We start from the raw sequence: 17,744 nt of genomic DNA, 5'->3' as shown, positions 1-17,744 counted from the left end.
TTAATTTTGCTGCAAATTTTGTTTTACTACTTGATATTCTGTACTTTGAACTATGTAAATGATCAATGTATTTATCACTTTACCTTTCCTTGTTAAAATCCCTAGAGTAGGATAGAGTAAGGTAGTGATAGATAGGATAAGATAGAGATAGTGTAGGTTGTTTGTTATTTTGGGTTAGAATTTTAAGTTAGCCCATAGTGCACAAATACCAAAGTACTGTATGAAACATATTTTGGCTTTGTGCAAAGAGGTAAGGAATAAGGTAAAGTAGATAAGTGTAAAATTTAGAAAAGTACATTGGAAAATGCAAGCTTGAGTTGAACATTCTAAGGGCTTTTGGAATGTGGCAGAAAGGGAACAGAGCTTTTGAACTCTGGGACAGTTGGGAGTTTGGCCACGGGTAGAGGAGCTTGTGCCCTGATCTCACTGAAGAAACCCCACTGGAGGAACTACAAAATAGGTCTGGAACAGCAGCTTAGGAGAGTGGACCTCCTGGTCTGTGACAGCCTATTGGAGTGACCCAGTGGAGTCAGTGGACAGTACCAACATCCTGGACCCTGGGACAGCAGAGAACATCCTTGGAGCAAGTAGTAAGATCCCCAAACCTTGTCAAGCTTGTATTCAGTCTAGTTTAGTGTAGTGTAAGTTTTATCTTCCCTGCCCTGATTTCCTGGACCACCTAAACCCCTGTATCTTCCCTCCAAGAGAGGTTAAGAGTAGTTTGCCCCATTCCCACTTGCTCTAGCTTATTTTATTATAAAAATCCTTATATGTTGCTTCCTACTGTCTCATTATAACCCCAAAGGACTCACAAATATTTAATTGGTTTCCCTGGCTAAGTTGAGTGTTTAACTGTCATATCAAGAATTTCCAGACTCCCTTATTCCCCTATTTCAGGAGGAAGGTTGGAAAGAGCAAGGGGGAAACTTATAATTTTTAAGGGGCTACATGTATTTTTTAAAGTCACAGATATATACAATTATACTAGATATAAAGACAAATAATGGCCAAACTTCTTTTAAATTCAAAACAGTTTAATTTTTTTACATGTGCCAATTTAAATATATTACTTAGGACCCAACATGTCCTTGGGTTTCACCCACTCATCAAACTGTTCTGCTGTGAGATATCCAAGTTCAATAGCTGTTTCTTTCAAAGTTGATCCATTTTTGTGTGCTGTCTTGGCAATCTTTGCAGCCTTGTCATATCCTGAAGGAAAAAAATAAAGAGCTGTTTCCACAAACAAAGAAATGTAGCTCTAAGACATCATAAAAATGCATATTTAAGAATGTAGCAAAGTAAACATCATAACATTCTTAATAAAACTTTCAATAACCCAGAAGTCAAATTCTAGATGAACAATCTTGCACAGTACCAGGCACTAGGGTGAATAGCTTCTAGATAAGTTTTACAGTTTACAGCGTACTTTACACATATCAATTTGATGCCCACAACAATCTTGTGAGGTAGAAAATATGGGAATGGCAAAAATGCTCATGTGTAAAATGAAAAATTTTGGAGGGGATGCAGGAAAACAGTCACCCCCATGACTGAAATGTGAACTAGTTTAGCTACTCAAGAAAACAATTTGGAATTCTATTCCAAAAGCCATTAAATTACATATACCCTTTTAATCTAACTACACTACTACTAGGACTACACTCCCAAAGAAATAAAAGAAAAAGGAAAAGGATGTAAAATACAAAAATATTTGTAGGAGCTCTTTTCATATTAGCCTTAAATTGGAACCTAAGGGAATGCCTACCAGTGGGGAAAGGCTGAACTATGGGACATGAGTATAAAGGAATATTTGTACCTCACAAGAAATGACAAAATGTACAGTTTCAGAGGAAACTAGGGACACCGCTATAAAGTGATGCAGAGTAAAGTGGTCAGAACTAGGAGTACAATTTATACAATGACAACAGGGTATAGAAAAACAAATTCAGAAGGCTACAATCACGATCAATGATAAAACATGAATCCAGAATACTTCATTAACCATGAAGCATACCACCCATTGTCTACCAGAGAAGTAAAAGATTCAAGATGCAGAAACACACACACACACACACATATATGTTAGGGATAGCCAATGTGGGATATGTATTGTTATAAGAGCTTTAGTTTTCATTTTAAATTTGTTTTATTGGGTAGAGCAGTGTAAGGGAGAGATAAACACTACATTTAAAAAAAAAAAAAAAAAAAAAACAGAAATCTAGGAAAAAAGCCCGAAACAAAAAGTGCAACAAACACTTCACTAAGACTAAATTAGATTTATACCAAGAATGAAAGAATGATCTATTAGAAAACAGAATTACTATAATCAATAATTAAAATTTTAAATATACCAAATAACATGATTACATAAATACATGTAGAAAAGACTTTGATAAAGTATACCATTTATTTATGCTAATACCCCTATAAAAGTAGGCAAAGTATCTTTCTATAGCAAGGTGAAAATATCTATCTAAAACCAAAAGATTCATTCTTTTATGGGCTGATTCCTTCAAGAACTTCCATTTTATGTAAAATGCCCAGGTCAGGCATGTCTTCATTCCTCTCTGGATAATTCTTACTCTTTGGATGGTCTTTACCATGACCCATCCCCACCTCACTTTCCTTTTTGTTTAATCTGTTGAATTTCCCCATTAGGGTGTAAGATCCTACAAGGAAGGGATTATCTTTCTGCTTTGCATTTGCATTTCCTACACTTAGCACAATGCCTAGCACATAGTAATAAGCACTTAAAAATGCTTTTTTGATAGTTCTTTTAATTATTGATATCTTTTCAGATATAAGCATAGACTGTAGAATGGTAAAAGGATAGCACTGTTTATTTATACTAATACTAAAGGAACACTCTAAAACCTAGGGTTTTTACCTTTACTAACATTCTACTTTAATTTCAGTATAAAGATAAAACCAAAAAAGGTTTAAGAAGAAGAATAGACCAATGTAGTTGAGAGATACTAAATTAAACTTCCCCATTACACATTTCTTCGTTCCATATATATCTCTGCATCATTCTTAAGGTAGCATAATGTAGAGTGAATTTGGAATGGGAAATACCTTGGTTTCTAGTTGGTGTCAATTACTTATTAACTGACTATAACCATGGAAAAGTTTCTTAATCCTCCTCAAGTTCTTCAACAGTAGAATGAGTTTAATACTAACCTCATAAGACTGTGAAGCTTAGACAAGATAATGAAATAGATATAAAGAGATTTACAAACCTTAATGGAGCCACTTATAAGCCAGCCATTATTATTACAAAGGAAGGGCCAGGGGTATGCAAAACCAAGAAAACAAGCACTAGTTAGCAAACTTTTATGTTTATCATATGCAAGGGACATAAGAAAGCATAACAGAAGGAAGAGAAGAAGGGAAAGGCTTCAAGGAAGAGATAGCCCACTATTTAAGCCTCGAAAAGAAAAAAAGTATTTTGGTTATGGACAAATCCTGTACAACTGAGCAGAGAAGTAAGATGGAATATCAAGTTTGAGGAACAACAAGTAGGCCAGTTCTGCTGTCCTCTAGTTCCATTCACCATTCCTGTGATTTCCCAGACAAAAACTCCTTTCCTTGGTCAGGATACCTTTATGTATGTTATCTTTCTCAATTAAAACACAAGCTCCTTAAGAGTCAGGACTGTCTCACTTTTATATTTGTACACCTAGCTCGTAGCAGTGCTAGGCAAACAGTAGGTATTTAATAAATACTTTTGTCATTTATTCCGTGTTAAGTTCATTTAGGGGAGTAACAGTATGTACTATGGCTGGAAAGGCAAATGGGAGTCATAGAGGGAAGAGCAGTTAAGGGTCAGGCCAAGGAGTTTATACCTTATCTTATATAAAGGCAACATAGCAGAGTGCATAGTCATTTTTTAAGCCTAAAACACCTGGATTCAGGTCCTGTCAACACATATTATATCAAGTCAACATGTATTGACTCTTACTCTGAAGCCCCTCAAAAGACTATAAGCTGCAGAAAAGCTGCACTGATGGAGGTCATTTCCTTATCTGGAAGTTCCCAAAAGCAATGAAATCACAGGTCCTGTCACTTTTCTTAAGGCAATGAAAACCACTGAAGGTTTTCAGCAAAAGGGTGGCCTGGTTAGACATAAGAAGGATTTTGCTTTGACAAGTCATGTGGAAGCTGGACTGAAGAACGAAAAGAATAGAGATTGGGAGTCCAATCAGCAGGCAGACCAGGAGAGAAGTAAGGAGGTATTACACTGGAATTGTAGCCATGTAAATAGAGAGGGAGGGAGCGATTTGAGAATAACTGTGTATAGGATCTGGTAATGAACCAGATATAAGAAAAGAAGGAAAGAGGAAGAGTCATGAGGTAATGGAAGTGATTGACTAGGAGAATGAATCTGTCCTCAAAAAATCTGACAGGAGTCATAGGTTAAGGGAAAAAAGAGAAGAAAGGGAAGATAATGGGCTGAATCTTTTATATTTTGAGTTTGAACATTCTTCGAGTCATTCAGGAGGAGATTTCCAGCAGGAGGGTGACAAGGTGGGAATGGACTGCAAGGGAAAGGGATTAGCGCTATATTTGGGAGTTACTTGTATAGGGATGATAACCCTATAACTCTTGAACACATGGATTCTAAAAGTCAAAGGATTAAAAGCTAACTCTAAGGTTTTGAAGAAAAATAAATGTTGAGAGAGGTTTATAAGAATACAAAGAACCCTCCAAAATGCCAAATTCTTCTGATTGTGAGATCAAAAACATAGTATTCCTCATTAGAAAACATTAAAACTGATAACTCTCACTGCTGTTAAAAGTATTTAAATAAATTAAGACAAGATTAGGTTGAAATAGATCTGGTTACCTTATTTCTGCAAAATTAGTTTTAAGTTGACATCAAATGTAATATGTAATCTGCTTGCTAATTCAGATTATAAAGGCAAGAATATTTACAAGTAATTTAGATACTAATATTCGTGACAAAATGATACAAAAAATTTTCTAAATTCTTCTAACAACAGGGTGAAAACAATCTTCCTTGAGACAAAAAACCCATAAAAGTAAAAATATAAGTATCTGGTGAGAATTACACATCTCGTTCACATACCATGTTTTACATATTTTATTCCCAATTACGAAAAGAGAAAGTATTTTAAAATTCAGTTTCTCAAGGAAATGAGTTTAGACAAAAACTTGTACATTTTGAAAAGATCAAAATAATATAGCAGAGCAGGAATATCAAACAATACATATTGCCAATCACCTAGTTACTAATCAACAGAGAACAAATGCCACCTAGTGATATTCCCAACTGGGCATTATTATGAAGCTCCCTTCCATAAATTTAGCCATATGAATTCCACTATAATAAAATAATTATAAAAAGAATATAAATAAGTTTATTAAGCTATTTCATAAATAAGAATCTAACTAAAAATTTAATAAAATTTGACTAATAAATTAATAAATGGGATGGTATTTTCAAAATACAATACATAATTCCTTAGCACTCACTACTTAAACACAAAAAGTTTTGAGTGTTTACTGAGGTATACAATATTCAAATGTCATTTGCTGTTTTGTTTTCTTTCTTTTTTAAATCATGGCCTAAGCATTACATTTCCATATTTCTTCCTTAAATACTTACCTATATGAGGATTAAGAGCTGTCACCAACATCAAAGATTCTTTCATTAGTTTGTTGATCCTTTCTGTATTAGCCTGAATTCCAACCACACAGTTATCAGTGAAGGAAACTGAAACATCCCCCAGAAGTCTTGCTGAATTTAAGACATTTTTAATCTACCAAAAAAGAGGAAATATTAGATGTCTAAGTTATATGCTTATAAATAGTATTTTATATTTGCAAGTATATATGAACAAAAACCCCCTACATAACATCATACTGAGTGGATTCATGAGAAACTTAAGAAAGGATGTGAACAACAGTCACACAATGGGAAGATGGAGATAGGGTACAATTTGAACTGTGGGGGAATCATAGATCCATTGGGGCAAAATGAATTCTTTTCGAAGGTCTCTCATTTCATACAATCCTGACAGTAATTTTTTAAAACAAATCCTGTTTTGCCTCATAACTTTTGCTTTCTCTGTACAAATTCAGCCATGACTCATAAAAGATACTTGGTGAGAGAGACCCAATATAAAGCCTTTGGAAAACTAAAAAACCATGATTTTTCTACAAAGTGGGACACATCTACTGAAAAAATACCTAAACAGTTTCAAGGTATATAGGGCCAGGAACAACTGATAATCCTAACTTTTTGAGATTGTATCACAAGATTCCCCATTTCCTACTGAAAATTTAGGTTTAATAATTTTTTTTGTCCAAATCAAATACAGGGAACTTCTTATGGGGAAATTCCTCTAACAATGTAGGAAAGTCAAGTATTCTTGTTTTATATCTTCTCCCGGCATACCTTGTAAGCCCTTTCCAACAGATAGAATTTACAGTAGGTAAGAAAAGTTAATAACACTTTTTTCCCCCCTGAGCAATGTTTGCTTAGAAGTGTGGTTTAAGAGACACTGCATTCAACAGGAGCACTTCCAAAGACTAGAAGAAAGCAGGGGAATAACAGCTTACACTTACATAATAAGGCAGTTAGGTGATGCAGTGAATAGAGGACAGGACCTGAAGTCCAGAAGACCTGAGTTCAAATTAGCACTTAATGTCTTACTAGCTTTATGACTCAGAGCAAGTCATCTAACCTCTATTTCTTCATCAGTAAAATGGGAATAATAACAATGCTTTTATTCCCTAGGGCAGGGGTCAGCAACCTTTTTGGCCATGAGAGCCATAAACACCACATTTTTTAAAATGTAATTTTTCGTGAGAGCCGTACAGTGCTCACAGTGCACGCTCCTGTAACAGTGCCTGAAAAAAAATTGACTTTATGGCTCCTGCAGAAAGAGCCATACATTGCTGACCCCTGCCCTAGGGTGTGTTAATGGAATTGGCTCTAGTCCATTCATAGTCAAAACTCTACCTACTGGAGATGATGTCATCCCCACCTCCCTTAGTGGGGAGGGGGATGAGTTACCCACATGTGACAATAAGTAACAAATCAAGAACAAGAGACTGCCCTTTAGGCAGTCCCAATCAGTGTAGAAGCTGCCATTTGTCCACTTGGATTAGAGGTGGACCCACAGGAATTGACAAGAGACACCATCTCTTCAAGTATGTTGGTTACTTCCTGCTAAGGGAGTTCCCACTTTGAACTTGGTGCTGAAGGATCTGAGACCTCAGGCAGCTTCTACTCTGAATGGTCACGTGGGCTGACTTCCTAGGCCTACCTTGGGGTTTTTTTTCCAAGACTTAAGTAGACTCTAGCCTATCTGACTGCTAGGCCTTGAGGCTTGTAGCTTAATTTATTTAGCCTTTTAACCTTCTCTCTCCATCCAGGCCTCTGAAGGCCTGGATTATCCTCTCCCTCTCTTTATTTCCTTACCTTTACCTTCCTAATTGTAAATAAACTACCTTAAAACCGATCCTGACTTGGGTCTATTTTAATTACAGAATCAATCTGAATTGTTGATTCCTGGCGGCCACACTTTAAATATATAGCTATAAAATATCTAATATCTCCGTCTTACAAGGGCAATAGTAAAGCTAAGGTGCTTTGCAAACATGTAAAGTACTATTTAAATGGCAGCTATTATTATTTTTACTACTATTACTACTTCTTTAAGATTTTCAAAGCTTTTTCTTAAAAAAATAAAAATCACAAACTGTAACTGATTATCTGTAGCAAGGTTTAGAGCTCTGCAGATCCAGATAGGTTTTAGTTACCTTTGAAAATTTAGACTTCAGTTGAACAGAATTTCAAGTTTCTAAGTTGTCATTACTTTAATTCAGTAATTCCCAAGAAATCAGTCATTCAACAAAACAATTTGTGTGGCTATTTTAACTGTTTCAGCTGCACCATGTGCAATATCTTAAGTCTCTTAAATAATCTAATACAGGTCTAATAGTAAAAAAAAAAAAAAAACCAAGAGTAAAGCAATATTTTTGTTGGCCAATCTCTATTCTGACTTTACTAACAGCATGCTATGATAAATACTGAATGGATTTTGCCAATGTGAGGTGAATTCCAAATCCATTTCCATACTGCCCTGAGAGATGGCCTCACAAGGCACTAGACAGAATTACATTAGTCAGCATCTGAATAATCATTAGTTGATGGCAAGCCATTAGAAGTATTTGACAAGGGAAGAAAAATTATGAGTTATTACCTCTCTAATGAGAGTCCATGAACATCTGTTTTCCAATGTAATTCAATTTAAAATCTTTTTCCTATGTCAAATATAAGTCTTTATGTTAAAAAATTCAGGTTATCTGGCAAATGAGACAAGAACTTAACAGATTATTTTTGCTTTGTGAAATTCTTGAGATATTATTTGATATACTCCACAATTATCCTGTAATAACATTACTATTCTTATGCTTTATAAATTGAAAACTGGGAGACAGGGAAATGAACTGGCTTTTCCAGGATCACAAAGCAAGTTAGCCACAGAAGTGGGAAATGAGTTAAAATTTCTGAGCTGAGCTCAGTTTTGCCCTTGTCAAAAGGTTCTGGAAAAACACAGAACCACTAAAGTAGTCAGCAAATCCAAATCTTTAATCAGGAAAGAGACAGGCCTTTAAATATCAGCCTTCACACAGAGGCAAGCACTAAATACCACACAGAGTGGAACCCTGGGGGCTCTGAGGAGACAGTGTCTCAGAGAGTATTGCTGTGCCAGACAATTCTCCAAAGACCAATAGAACTTGGGGACTTGCTATCTTTTTGGAGAACTAAGGACAGGTAAGTATGATTGATTGGCTTTACAAAAGCTACAGGAAATAAGAAGTCCAAGACAGGATCATCAGGGAGAGGCTGATTCTTTATAATGGATACTAAAGAAAAAGTCCAACCAAAGACTGGGCTTCCCATGAGAGGACCTTGATACAAAGAGAGAAACTCCTAAGACAAAAAAGTTACTTAACATTTGATTATATCTACTGGTCCCACCTAAACTTAGATCATTAAGTACTTTAAGGTCTATTGTTCAGTTTGAAACAAAGTCAATCTGGGATCCCTTTAAGGCATTTTTCCAGTGGACAGGGGTAGTAAACTTGGGGTTCCCAAAAACCCAGCTGACATCCTCATAAAATAGATAATACTCATTGTACTAACCATGCCAAACTGTTATGAAGATCAAAGAAGTTAATATGTTAAGACATTTGCAATCTTTTAAGTGCTATGTAAATGGCCAATTATCTTATCAACCAGACTTTTAAAAATGAGCCATATTTATAGAATGTCTACCATATAGGTAACATTAAATATTTAAAGACTTTTAGATTCACCTAAAATATTTTAAAATTATAATAAATATTATTATGCTAAATAGGTACACTGAAGTATTGTTCCAAGGCATTAAAAATATCATCAGCTCACCTGAATTATGTACAAGACAACAATACTGATATCTAGGACTGTTTAACATTAATACTCTTAATCCCTAAAACATATTTGTTTCCTAAGTATATAATATGGTATTTCAGAAATAATCTATGAAAGATATAAACCAAAACAAATTGGTGTACATGAAAATGAATGTCAAATGAAAGTCAAGAGATAGTAAAGATTAAATTTAAAGCTTACTATCATTGGTTTGAAAACATTCAACTCAAAATGTCCATTGCTGCCTCCAACTGTAACAGCAACATGATTTCCCATTACTTGTGCTGCAACCATGGTAACAGCCTCACACTGGGTAGGGTTCACTTTTCCTTTGAAAAGAAAAAGAAAATGCTGCCAATGAAAAAATAATTTCTAAGATAAAAATAATTACATTATTTGTTATCTCCTTTGCTATTCCCATTTATGCCTATGCTGATGCTATATCCCCCATTTCAAAGAGGTTCCCTGACCCAACTGTTTGTTGAATCTCCTTTTCTCCTTCATGGCCCAAATGAGATGTGACCTTCTACAAGAAGCCTTCCCTGAATCTTCTTCCTTAAAAGATATTTTAATAATCTGCCTGATTCTAAAATTTTGCCCCTATTAAAGCATGTTTTTTGTTGTTAAGTCCTTTCAGTCCTACCCAACTCTTCATGACCTAATTTCAGGTTTTCTTGGCAAAGACATTGGAGTGGTTTGCCATTTCCTTTTCCAGTTCATTTCACAGATGAGGAAACTGAGGCAAACTGGGTCATACAGCTATTAAGAGTCTGAGGCCTAACTTGAACTCAAGTCTTCCTGACTCTAGGGCACTCTATCCACTGAACCACCTAGTTGCCATTCCAGCATACCTTATAATATCATATTCCCTCCTTTCCCATTAGCTTGTTCCCTCTTCCTTGGGGGCAGGAGATTGTACAGAGCATAATAATGTCTTTTCATAGGGCAGGTATTTTATGTTTGTGATGAGGTTTATTTCAAGTCAAATAATCTAAAATGAAAAATGTAGACATTATTCTAAAAACTTATAAAATATATAATAAAGATGAAGCCCTCATGTCAGTGCAGTTGGTAACACAATTAAAGTGGCCAGTGACTCCAACCAGTCCTTCCTAGTGGAAGCAGCATAAGGAATTAGGCTGAGGTGTTACTCTATAGCTAAGGGCCACATTAGTCTAAAATATACAAGCCAGTGTTTCCTGGCTGCCACAATCCTATGCTAGAAGATTGCTATACTTAGAAAGCTCCAACAGTAACTTAAATATTATCTTGATTTCAACAAACAGTTGGGTCAGGGAACCTCTTTGAAATGGGGGATATAGCATCAGACTAGGCATAAAAGATTATCTTGATAAAATTTTGCCATTGTGCAACACAGCCTTATAGCACTTTTGGAAGGTCTTTCCAAATGTGACAAAGTATTGAGAAAATGCCTTGAATAATCTATTTTCAAAATTTCAAAATCTTATAACACCCTAAAAGAAAATTTAAGTATCTCTTGCCTCATCACATTTTGAATTATAGGGTTACTGCTTCTAGTAAAGTCAACTCACAAGAATCTATACTAATGAAAGGGAGATATTTGAGAGACAATCAGATCATCTATGGAGAGGTAAAAGGAACCTTGGAGGTCAAGGTCAAGCTGAAGCTACTCTCTCATTTTACAGATAAATAATTTGAGGTCCAGAGATATTGAGTGAAGAGAATGTGTCAAAACAAAGATTTGCACTCTGGTCTATGACTTCAGGTTCTATGTTCTTTGTTTCTATTTGATTTTGTAATGCAACAGAATGATTATTATATTTTTACAGCATATTTACCTTCCTAAATATGGTTTACTTTGGCTAGTAAAAAAACTAGTCTGCATTTTCTGAGTAAATATTACCTTTTCTGTTAATATTTTTAAAAAGAATTAGCAAAACTTTTCAGCTCTGGTGTCCAGTCTTGACTATTATAATTTACTTTGAATGTGTATGTTTAGAATCAAAAGGAATATGTAAATAAATTTTAAGTTAGATTATCCAGTGTTTGAGTGAACTTCCCTGGTATTTAAAGCCTTTTAAAATTTGGCTCAAATTTAGTTTTTTCAGTTATTATACTATTAAGTCCTTCCTCCTTTTTTGAACTTTATGTTCCAGCCTGACTTCCTATTCTCTGTACATGACATTCATCGCTCATGAACACCTTCCACCCTCTGATTCCTAGAACTACTTGCTTCCTTCAAGGTTTAGCTTCAAGGGCATCATCTATATGCTATATTATAAACAAAATATTTTGTTAATAATAGTCATTTCTTTGTTTATTTCTCTGAGTAAATGTTGTGTCTTTTGGCCCCTGGAGACTGCCTACCAATCCCCCCCCAGTCCCCTCCAAATATAAGCTCCCTGAGAGCAAGAACTGTTTTACAGTATGGTCTTTTTGTTGGAAAAGGGTTGGCACAATTCCTGGCACATTATAGGTCCTTAATTAATGCCTCTGAAATGAAAGAATTTATAATAGTGTTTCCTTTTCTTTTTCCTACAGATAAATCACAAAATAAATCTTTCCTCAACAATGCTGAGAGATAGAGTGAGGCTTCATTTTTTTAAGTGAAGATCAGGAGATCAAAGGCTTCTTGCTGAATTATGAGCTCCTTGATAGTTCTCTGCTTGAAATGTACTCTCAGCACTAAGCACCGGACCTAGCACACAGTAGGTACTTAATAAATGCTTACTGACTTGAAGAGCCCACAAATCTAACTTCCTCATCAGACAGATAAAGTCATCAAGGCCTAGAGAATGTCTTGCTACAAGAGCAATAGGTGTTAAAGAAGAGATTACAAAAGAAATAAGATTTCTGCCTAGAAAAAAAAACAAACAAGGCAGTCGTAAATCATATTGGCATCAATCACACTGAATAATCAAGTTCTCTTAAAATCAGGTTACTTGTGATGGGGGATGAAGAGGTTGAGGAGGGCTAAGGACTCCAGCTACAGTCAGTAAGTAAACAGAATACAAAATAAATAGCTGCAAGTCCCCTTCCTAAAGTTCAGATATAGCAAATATTATAGAAGTGGCTATAGAATACAAGAAAAGGATGCAGGGAAGATGGAACATGAACAGTTAAGAAATATATTGCCTCATGAAACACAAAACTTTTCTCATGGACACAATTCTAGGCACAAAAAACCCAGTGTTCTTTAGTTCAAGAACCCTTGTAAGAAACATGGCTGAGTGACAGAAATCAAATGTCAGTATGCAAAAAGAATTTCTGTTCCTAAGTCAAGAAGCAAGAATTAGTTTAGCAGGATGGCATCATCCAGTTCTGCAGGGTCTTCATGTAATCATCAAAATAATTTCTTCTTGACTTTTTGTAGATTTTACTCTGTGCCTCAAGAGAATAGTAATGCTTATGTACTACAGCTACCTTTCTTGTTCTCTGATGCCATCCAGCCAAGTCTACTGGAATATGAAAAATTAAATCTTGAAAAGGAGCATTTTAAAGCCAAAGGAAAATTTACTTTTCTATTCCAATTTTCTATTTCTGAGAGGTTTAATGACTTGGTTAGGGTCACACAGTATAAATGTAGCAAAATCTGAATTCAGTCTTCCTGATTGGAAAGCTGATCATGCTTTCTATTATTATATTTCTCCTGGCCTTTGAATTGAGAAATAATGTTAAATATAAATTTCCTTTGGAGTAATCAAAACAAAATCTGATGCCAAGTCATCCTTTTGTCCACTGTAATTTTGGTATACCTACTTAGAAGTAAAGTTTAAAACTGCCTTTATTCCACACAACTTAATTACCATATACCACTGTACCTACCTGACGAATTTTATCTATCCTTCTAAATTATATTAAAATAAAGTCAAGTAAACACCAAAATCCTTATTAGGATGATAGGGCATGTGGTCTGGGTCACTAAAAAGGCAGATTTTTAAAAGGTGAACTTAATTTTGCCATTAATTTGTTACCTGGCATGATACTGCTCCCTGGTTCATTCTCAGGCAAAAGCAGCTCTCCTAGGCCTGAACGAGGACCAGAACCCAGAAAACGAATATCATTTGCTATCTTCATCAGACTGCAGGCAACAGTGTTCATAGCACCACTGAGTTCAACCAGAGCATCATGAGCAGCCAATGCTTCAAATTTATTTGGAGCAGTAACAAAAGGCAAACCTGAAGGGGGGTAAAAAGCAGAATGATTTAAGATAGAACATCCTTTTAATCAATATAGGCAAGGTAAATAAAGAATTTCTCTTCAAAAAGGTAAAAATATTTCAAAATATTAAGGGAATTATTTAATTTCAAACAGCTGAAAGAATGATATATGGATATATTTCAAATACTGGATCCTCAGGTGCGCAATACCACCCAAAGCACATCTAGCAGAATGATGAGGTCCCGGATTCATCTTGGAATCAATCCTTCTTCACTTTCCCTCCCTCAAAACTGAACTGACCGAAATGTCCTTCCTTCAAAGCCCTACTCTGTACTCCATTAATCTGATAAATAAATCTGTTATGGGTAATAGGCTCAAGAATTATCATGGCCCACACTTTCCCAGCCCATTCAATACTACTTGCATTTTTAAAAAGGTTCTCTGGAGGCCCAATGCTTAAAAGACAAGGTAGGAAAGCCAGTAAAGGAAAATATTTTCAGGAAAGCAGATTTTTCTGCTCTCCTAAAAATATACACTATAACTACTATCTATTCCTTTTATTTATGAGATTACTCTGATTTTAAAGTTACCTGTCCCAGAACAGTATAACAAGCAACAACAGAACATATATAATTTATAACCATAAACGAATTCACAATGGCCTCTTTTCTTTAACAATGGAAAGCATAACACTTTAAAGGAAATTTAAGAAATGACATGAGAAAATAGCAGAAACTAAGCAATTATAACCAGCCTTAAAACACCACATTTCTAATACAAATGGAATTCCACGTTCTCATATACCAATGATAGTGAACCTATGGCGCGGGTGCTAAAGATGGCACGTAGAGCGCGCTCTGTAGGCACACGACTGCGCCCCCTCCCCACCCCAACCCCCCCAGTTCCTCATTAGCAGGCAGAGGGACTCCAGTGGAGCTGCTCCCCTCCCCATCTCCACTGTGCCTGAGGACATTTCTCACATGACCCATCCCTCTTCCAAGCAGCCCAATAGGAGTGCTTCCTCCCTCCCCAGACTGGGGAAAGAGGTAGGGGAGAGGGGCACAGCATGGCATGCAGCCTCTGGTGAGGGGCTGGCACAGCACACAGTCTAGGGGGTGGGGGCCTTGCATTCTGCCTCTAAAAGGTTTGCCATCACTGTAATATACCCTCTTTTAAAACTTGGACAAAAAAATCATTATCAGATATATAACCAAATAACTTTTAACAGTTAATGTAGTTTTCTTTTTCTTCTTCTTTTCTTTTCTTTTTTTTAAACCCTTACCTTCTGTCTTAGAATCAATACTGTGTAATGGTTCCAATGTAGAAGAGTGGTTAGGGTTGGGCAATGGGGGTCAAGTGACTTGCCCAGGGTCACACAGCTGGGAAGTGTCTGATATGAACCTAGGACTTCCCATCTCTAGGCCTGGCTCTCAATCCACTGAGCCACCTAGTTGTGCCCAGTTAATGTAGTTTTCATAACTAGATGTTAATTAAATTTTCTAAGTAAAAATGAAGAGGATTCATTAATATTTTCTGAGGTGGCTAAGATATGTACCTAAAACATTTATTAGAACTTGAATTAGGAAGTAGTCAAGAAAAAAATGGTAAACACCAATATACTAATAATACAAGATGCTAAACAAAAGCAATAACCACCCACACTGACACAAAAAAGCCAATATACAGTCCCACATTCATACCCTTTACCTGTAAGGGAGGCCACCTTTGCAGCCACCTTTTCTGCAAAGCCAATTCTTGTGTTTAGTCCGGTGCCAACTGCAGTGCCCCCAGCAGCTAACTCATATATTCTTGGCATGGCTGCTTTGATTCTGGCCATTCCATATTTTACTTGTTGAACATAAGCACTAAATTCCTTTGAAGATAAAGAAATCAAGGTGAAACAATATAAGATAATACCAAATCTGTTTCAGAATCCACCCTAATAGCTGACCTATTTGAATCCTATTTAGGTGGTTACTTCAATCAGTAAAAAGTTGGAGTTTTTTTGGTTGTTGTTGTTGTATAGTGAATGGGAGAGGAAAGTTCAAGAATTCTTATATTGTGGAATAAATTGACAGCTAAAATTATACAAAATTTCATAGTCAAAAATAGAGGGAGTTGAGCTAAACTAAACCTGACATAGGAATCTAAAAACAAAATTAATAATCTAATAGTTTACATGATTTTGATCTGGAAGAGACCTTAGAAATCATTTCTTTCAACTCTCATTTTATAAATTAGGTAACTGAGGCACTAAAAACAAACTCGGGCCAACTAATTCCAAATTCAATGTTCTTTCCACTAGATCATAATCTTTTTCTTCATACCTACAAAATTTAATTCTGAATTAAAATCTTTTAGGTTAAATAAGACTTTCAAAAAGTAATAAATATTTAAGCATTTACAACATGTCAGGCATTCTGCTAGGCATAGGAAATAAATGAAAATCCTTGCCCTCAAGGAGATTATATCTTCTCAAGGAAAATGTATATGCATATAAATCTATATACTAATAAATACAAACTAATCGTGGGGCAGAAGGTGACAGTAGCAGTTGGGGGAGGGAGAGAGAAATCAGTAAAGACCTTATAAATGAGACGGCTTTGAATTAAGCTTTAAAGAAATTAATAATTCTAAGGAGAAGAGAGATTACTCCAAGTATGGAGATAGAGCATGTGACAATTCACTAAATATACTAAGAAAAAGCAAAAAGTAACTGGTGAGTTTGGGCACAATTTTTAGAGCTGAAAAAGAGGCTAAAATAACTACACTAACACCACAAACTGTCATTAGTGAAAAATAATTAGTCTGAATTTGCAGTCTTTTTTCTCTACTTACTAAAGATTACTCCATCATTTTTTTCTATCTTGGAACTAACACAGCATGACTGCTCAATCAGTACTATAATTGACACGTAAAATATGACAAGGTCATGGGCTGAAGTTCCAAATCTATATCATAATGACAATAGCCATTTTAACCTCATTTCCTGAGCATATATGGTAAATTCACTTTTTTACAGAGTAATGATACACGCAGGATTTTTTTTAAATGCAGACAGTATTATAAGAGCAATCATCTATAAAAAGACTGCTGAATTCCAGAAAAGAAGACAGTAGGCTATAATCTCTAAACACAGATGATCATTGATTAAGAAAAAAAATTTTAAAGCAGAATAATGGACTGATGGAGTAGGAATTTTTAATGTAGGCATTTTCAATATCTAATACAAGAAAAACATGTTCTTCACAATCCACTTGCTGTATTTCAATTTAATCAAATTAAAAATAACTTTGAAACTTCAGAGATCCATGATTTCATTGGCATGGGTGTATCCTTTAAGAATGTGGATCACACTTTCTACATTACAGAAGATAATCCCTCATAAGCTACTACAGTTAAAAATTCACCACCTATTGGCCAATCTTTAGGTAAAGAGCTTCTGTGCAGTTAGCTAAACTAATCCTGGGACAATATATTTGTCGTTCAGTCATTTCATTCATGTCCCAACATTTTGTGACCCCATTTGGGGTTTTCTTGGCAAAGATAGTAAAGGAGGTTACCATTTCCTTCTCCAGATCATTTTATGTATGAGGAAACTAAGGCAAAAAATATATGAGGAAACTGAGGCAAAAAGGGTTAAGTGAGTTGCCCCAGGTCACAAAACTATCTGAGGCTAGATTTAAACTCAGGAAGATGAGTTTTCTTGATTCCAGGTCCAAAACTCTATCCACTGTGCCACCTAGTTGCCCAACATTTAGGGCAACAAACCTGCCTACATTCAGAATCCTTCTTGTAAGTAGGACCTAACAGTGTCTCTATTCTACTGGTACAAGCTTTGAAAATTCAAGTAATTTCAGTCAATCAACAAGCATTTACTCAAGTGATGACTTAAAGTACCATACCATAATAAGGCATTGGAATAAGATCTTAAATCTTTCTCCCTCTCTGTCTCTCTCTATCTCTGTTGATATCTCTGTCTCTCTCTCTCTCTGTCCTCTGTGTGTGTGTGTGTGTGTGTGTGTGTGTGTGTCTGTCTGTCTGTCTGTCTGTCTGTCTCTCTATCTATCTATCTATCTATCTATCTATCTATCTATCTATCTATCTATCTATCTATCTATCTATCTATCTATCTATCTATCTATCTATC

At 35.5% G+C, this 17,744-nt stretch overlaps 1 protein-coding gene across 1 annotated transcript in view; it reads right to left on the bottom strand.

Annotated features, from left to right (window-relative positions):
• Positions 1-1,016: 1,016 nt before the first annotated feature.
• Positions 1,017-17,744, bottom strand: part of FH (fumarate hydratase) — a 36,978-nt gene continuing 20,250 nt past the window's right edge. Inside the window, exons 6-10 of the mRNA XM_044676814.1 lie at positions 15,302-15,467; positions 13,408-13,611; positions 9,653-9,780; positions 5,630-5,783; positions 1,017-1,209 (exon numbers count right to left, since the gene is read on the bottom strand). Of these exons, the coding sequence (XP_044532749.1) occupies positions 1,067-1,209; positions 5,630-5,783; positions 9,653-9,780; positions 13,408-13,611; positions 15,302-15,467 (795 nt within the window). The 3' untranslated portion in view covers positions 1,017-1,066. The remainder of the gene's footprint in view (positions 1,210-5,629; positions 5,784-9,652; positions 9,781-13,407; positions 13,612-15,301; positions 15,468-17,744) is intronic.

This window comes from Gracilinanus agilis, chromosome 4 (assembly GCF_016433145.1).
Source record: "Gracilinanus agilis isolate LMUSP501 chromosome 4, AgileGrace, whole genome shotgun sequence".
Taxonomy (NCBI): Eukaryota; Metazoa; Chordata; class Mammalia; order Didelphimorphia; family Didelphidae; genus Gracilinanus; species Gracilinanus agilis.
The sequence above is the reverse complement of the archived record's forward strand: the minus strand, read 5'-3'. Positions and strand labels throughout refer to the sequence as shown.